Source organism: Strix uralensis, chromosome 5 (assembly GCF_047716275.1).
Source record: "Strix uralensis isolate ZFMK-TIS-50842 chromosome 5, bStrUra1, whole genome shotgun sequence".
Classification (NCBI taxonomy): Eukaryota; Metazoa; Chordata; class Aves; order Strigiformes; family Strigidae; genus Strix; species Strix uralensis.
In genome coordinates this window covers 16,812,340-16,818,339 of record NC_133976.1, presented here as the reverse complement: position 1 = coordinate 16,818,339, position 6,000 = coordinate 16,812,340, and the positions used below count along the sequence as shown (strand labels likewise).

Sequence of the window (6,000 nt, the reverse complement as noted above, 5' to 3'; positions counted from 1 at the left end):
GCCACCATCATAACCTCTTTCTCCCTTTTTAAATTATCTGTTTAAAAACAGATTGTTCATACATATCAAACTTGCACTGGGTGGGTGCAGTATTTTTAATATGTCACTGCTACCCTCTCGCAGATGGTCTCATTTACATGAAGTTAAAGACACTGATTTAAAAAATAAAGCAGGTGCTGCAAAATGAGCCATACTCAGAAATAAGGCCATAGTGAGACAGCATAAGGTGTTCTTCCAGATATTCCCCACTTACCAGAAAATTTCAGCTGTGGCAAGCCTTTGAACAACTCTGCTCTGAATATTTCCTGAGTCTATTTTGCCTCTGTGATACTAGCCTTGCTGTCCTGTCTCTTCTGGGAATACTTAACCCTTGGGCAGAGGCTCAGGGCTCCAGCACTTCGCAGCGAACACATGGCGCCAGTCCTCTGGTGGCCTGAGCAGAAAGCAGGAATGCTCTCCAAAGAGCATTCACTAAAAAAAGTGAAACTCAAGTGCAGTCTCACAGTTCTCTTCTCAACTGCCCTACTACAATATACCCTGTCTCCTCCTGGTCTGATACATGAGCCCCAGCGTGGTACTACAGCTCCCCAGAAGCCCCCAGAAATGCATTTTCATGGCTCGTATCCTGGACTTTGCTGCCTGTTGGTGCTCTCCCTCTGAGTGGGTGCAGTAGTTGGAAGGGAGGCACGGAGGACAGGCCTTCAGTCGATCATGAGGGTCTGGTTTTCAAGTGACCACCATCGTCATGGGCTCCTCAGCTGCATAACCCAGGTCCTGCACCACCACATGGTACCTCACCATCCGCAGCCACGCAGCTGGGACATGGCTAGACACAAGCCAGGTCTGGGTGCTAAGGAGTCAACCAGTGTCCTTAGGGTCCTCATACATCTAGTAGTCTGCAGGGCTAAAAAGATTGTATTTGTGGATCTTAATCCTGAAGGAAAAAAAAATCTCTGCTATTCTAGGGCCAACATGGGCACATGTTTGTACTATTTGTGACATTGATGCTTTATACATAATTTTATCTTACAGAGACCATAACAACCACCTTTCGGAGTGATGCTGGTGAGGCCACCTGATGTAGCACTACTGACACCATCCCCTGGCACATTGCTGGGTGCCCAGCCTCCTTGGCGAACTCCCCAGCAAGTGGTGACAGCTCTTGTCACCTTCTGGTCATGAATCAGCTCCACGCTGAAGTAGATGGGCACGAGACATGAGAAACCTCACAGCAGCCTTTGATGCCAGCCTGATCTAGGAATGAAACACTTGTTTTAACTTTCAAACACGCACCATCCACCCCAAGCTTCCCTACCCCACCAAGAAACAAGGGGTGGGAAGGGGCTCCCAGAGCACTTTATGAATGATTCATAAGGAACACTGTAAACTCCAAGTAAATGCAACATGTTTTATTTGAGGTTGGAATAAATTACAACTGTAAAGCATAATTTATTGCTTTATAAATTGTCTGCTCTTAAAAGGCATTAATATCAAACAAACAAAACAAAGACATTTGATTAGCAGTTCAGTTCTCTTAAGCTTCATGAACAGCTCAGTAAGGGGATTTCATTCTGTATATGATTGAAATCTCTGATCACAGCCTCAAAAACTTGACTTTGACATGCATTATCATCATTCAGACATGTTGAGGGGACTGTAGATATATTCATTTGCTTTAGGATATAATTTTTATTTTAGTTTTCCCTAAAATATCCCACTGAATATTCAGTCCTTCAATTCTCACTCAAATACAAATCCCACTGGTTTCAAAAACCTCCGTCAAAAGGTATGTGGGTTTTTCTACCCCTGCAGAAGGAAGGCTTCCAAATCTAAAACAGGAATGAGTCTGGTCCCAAAACTAAGTGAAAAACAAACTCCTCCTAGGTTAAAATACTGAAATCCCATGCACAAAAAATGTTTCCTCCCATTCTGATGATTCCTGCAAAAAATATCAACATTATCTGAATGAACTGATGTGGATACTTCATATTTTTATTGTACAGTTACTCCATGCCTGAGACTGGTATGAACTTTGCTTGGCACCTGTACTCCTCTAGGATGCAGACCCAGGCAAGTGGAGTCTGCCCTGAGTCCTGGGGCGGAGAGGGTGCTCACAGGAGGTGAGGTGCACGGAGCACACTGCAGTATGCAGCCCTGAATGCACAGATGCCGTGACACAATGAGCTGGATCTGGCTAGCTCCAGCTAAGTATGACAGGCAGAAGGAAGGCCAAAAAGCCGCTTCCTCGGCCTCCCAGGGAGTCACAACTTCTGAACACCAGAAAGGGAATGAACATCGATGAGCAGCTCTCATTGCACCACGAAAAAGGATTCCACAAGGCATCCTGCCCTGCTCTGACCCTCTTGCACTGCAAGGGCCAAGTGCTGCCCATGCCTTGGCTCCAGAACAGCATCTCCCTGAGCTATTCCCTGAGCAGGGAGTGTGCACCTCTGCTCGTGCTTTCCCGTCTGTGTCTGAATCAGCACAAAGTGAGCTGGCTTATGCCCTGTATTACACCAGAGGTGAAACTCTCCAGAACAGAACTGAAGACTCCCGTCTCAATTAGCCCTTGGAACAACTCAGAAAGTTTGCAGAGAAAATCTCCAGGGCAGCTTCTCTTCCAGCCACAAATAATGAGCCACCAGTACAGAAAATCCTTCTAAAACTGGCTTGGTATTACTCAGAAAGTTCCTATTTAGAGAAGGATTTCTTCTCATACCAGCCTCTAATGTTCTTGTCATGCCTACAGGAATGTAAATAGCTGAGTGAGATGCTAGGATATTTTACACTGTATTACTGAATGGGAATGGTTAAGTCTATTACTGGATCCAAGAAATACATATCAAACTTAAAAGAAAACACTATTACATTGATCCTGGTGTGATTTCAGTTTTCATTACTATTTCATCAGTAATGTATGTATCTTTTGTATGTTTTATGCATAATCTCATTTAAAAAAAAGACAACCAAACTTTCTTCCTCTAAACATAGTTTCTGCAGGTGTGTTTCTGTTGTGCCGAGGGAAGGCCAGTTTTGATCTCTGCGAGGTTGTACACCAGATTTCAGGCGCTGCAGTTGCCCATAATGGCTCCCAACAAGTCAAGTGCCATGGCGATGCTTTGGTGGGAGGCTGGGAGCGTGCAGGACCAGACCTGGAGCTCTGCTGAATTGGGGCAATTGTTCAGCACTTTTGTGTCCTCCTCATTCAGGGGCTGCACAAACCTGGTTTAGCTCCCAGCCACATGGTAAAGTGGTTAACAGAGGGGTGGGGAACGCTGATGCCCCTTCCTCCACCCCAGCGCCTGCCATGGGAGAGGCTCATGGCAAGGCGGCTTTGTGGCTGCTTTGCACTAGCAGAAGGATATGCTGCAGCTGGGACAAGGGCACGCATAAGGTGCATTCCTGATTCATCACCACCTTAGAGAAACATAACTCAGAAATGTGCAAGCCTTTAAAATCATCAGTCATCTCATTTATTCTCGTCGAGAACAGATTCTTGGCTGACTTCTTTTTTCCTTAGAAGTTCTGAATTTTTCTTTGAAGCTGGGAAGGAGGAAAGCTAGCCTTCAGGGAGAGGGACAAGCAGAGACATCTGCACATTAAAATGCATGCACATGTCAACCACCAGAGCAGTGACCTCCAGTCTGCACTTGACAACACATCTTATTATCTTGAACCCTAATTTCTCATTCCTTTCAAAGGTTCCCAAGAGCATTCCTTTCTGTGTCAGTGAGATGTCCCAGCGGACTCTACAGGGAAAATTAATGTTGTCACCACGACAAGTTACAGGGTTACATTCAAGCCACAGACTCCTGAGGGGCAGGACAGGGAGCAGACTTACTCCATTTTCTGGTGCCAGTGCCATACCGAGCAGCAAGACGAGCAGCACACAGTGAGAAGGAAGATGGGCTAATGGTTAGTGCACTGGACTGGGATTTGGCAGATGGAGTTAATTCACCGTCCCCTTGTTCTTGAAGCATCAGAAAAAGGAAACAGTTTATATTAACTTCAGGGTGCTCAAACATTCCCAGCTCAGCAAATACGCCCAAAATATTTCTTCTCTCTTAACAGTTCTTAACAGCCCCTCTCAGACTAAGCACAGAAATCTTCTAAGGAATCACACTTCTAGGAAAAAAAGAACCAACAAACTTCAGGATTGCTACATCTCAGCTAAGGCTCATTTAGCCATCTGCAAAGCCTCTTACCCCTCCTGATCTTCACTCCCGAGCAGCCCACTTGCCGTACACTTGCAGTCGGAGAGAGCGGATCAGGAGTTCTTAAATCCATTCACCTCTTTACTTCTAATTCACCAGGTTTTGCCTCTGGCAAGGCACTCAGGCCAGCACTGTCTTAGGGGGTTTTCTGTTTAAAGCACCTTCTGACTGACTGGGGACCAGGTTCCTACTGAACTGAAAAGCAGATGGGACAATCAGTGAGTGCATCTGAAAGCAAAGCTGTTAACTGGTGTGTGTGCTCACGGGGAGGGCAGTGTTCAGCCATTCTACCAAAATATGGCAGACATATTAATTAGTGGTTATAAAATGCTCTAACTTTTCACCGGCCTTTATAAGTGCTGAGCATTTTAATTGGCAGGACAGCCATGCCTGAGAATTCAGTGTATTGTAGAAAACGACATTTTCCTCTCCTACAGTCCTTCCCACCACAAAGTGTCTCATGGAGCAAATGAGTGTCTATATTGTGATTTTACCAATGGAAGAACTGGGTCAGAGATGGACAATAGCTGGATGAGACTCACGAAGCAGATGAATAACTTAGTCAAGTGAAAACTAAGTCACTTGACGCCAGGCCCAGTGCTCCATCCCCCTCACCAGAGGTTACTAAATCGGGGACATAAATAATCCCCCAAAGGAACTGATGTATCATGAAGGGCAAAGAGCCTCTGAAGATATGCATAAAGGCATAAAGTACAGCAGAAGTATATTACATATTTAGCTCTATCTCTGCTCTCTGTCGTAAGGGCAGTGAGTTGCTCAGACAGTTGTCTTCTGGTCAGCCTATTACATTATTTCTTATGGAAATGCAGGTAAAGGTGTGTATGTGATTCAGTAGTAGAACAGGAGTTTGGTTTTACATGGGCCGAAAGAATGTTTCTTATACCCAAATGAGATTTTTGCATGCGTCTGCATACTCACCCAGATGCTGCCTCTGCCGTGCTCCATGCCTGAGTTTCATGTCAGGTTTGCTCTGCGTAGCAGGCATATCATATGCACACAGTGACCTGGTACAAGAGCACATTCTGCAGGCCAAGTCTCAGGCAAAAATTCACCTACAAAACCTAAGTTTTTTGCAGTGAATCGGGCTTTCACTAAGAATTAACATAAGCTGCAATGACTAATCTTATACTCTGTGCACTTGCTTATTTTCTTTTCACAGTTCAACCACTTCCTTCCTTAATACTAAAACGCTAAAGTCTTACACAGCATTCAGAGCATTATTTTTTGCTGCCTGTGTTTCTCCATGCTCTAAGCCTCTATCACAATGCATGCAAAGGATAATGGCTGAATCTGTAATGCTTTTAACTAAAAAAATATTTTTAAAAACGTAAAACATAAATTATTTATTCCTCTTTGTCCATTGTTTTAAGCACTGAGTCTTCTCCCAAGATTTTACACAGTTCATTCAGTCTCTGCTGCATTTTAGGAATTCCTGCAAGTTGAGATTCCAGTCTCTGTTTTTCCTCACTCAGTGATAAACGGATAGCGGTGTCCAACTGCTCGAAACGCCACCCGCCTTGTCCATCAAACTGCAGCAAATGAGTGTGGTACTTCCTGCAGTAGAAATTAAAACATTAGTAATGGCTCAGAAAACAGATGGTTCATTTTTGCACGCAGATTTGGATGTCTGTGTCTCTTTTCAATGGTGCCTCTCAGGAAGTTGAGAGTTGTCCAGTTTTGGATCACTGGGTAAAACTATTTTTCAGTGACTCATAATCCCAGCATACTCTTTTGTAAGGGATTTAGGTATTTCAAAGCCTGTCAC

General features: G+C 44.4%; 1 protein-coding gene across 1 annotated transcript in view; it reads right to left on the bottom strand.

Annotated features, from left to right (window-relative positions):
* Positions 1-1,388: 1,388 nt before the first annotated feature.
* Positions 1,389-6,000, bottom strand: part of ABCD2 (ATP binding cassette subfamily D member 2) — a 46,879-nt gene continuing 42,267 nt past the window's right edge. Inside the window, exon 10 of the mRNA XM_074870012.1 lies at positions 1,389-5,789. Within this exon, the coding sequence (XP_074726113.1) occupies positions 5,579-5,789 (211 nt within the window). The 3' untranslated portion in view covers positions 1,389-5,578. The remainder of the gene's footprint in view (positions 5,790-6,000) is intronic.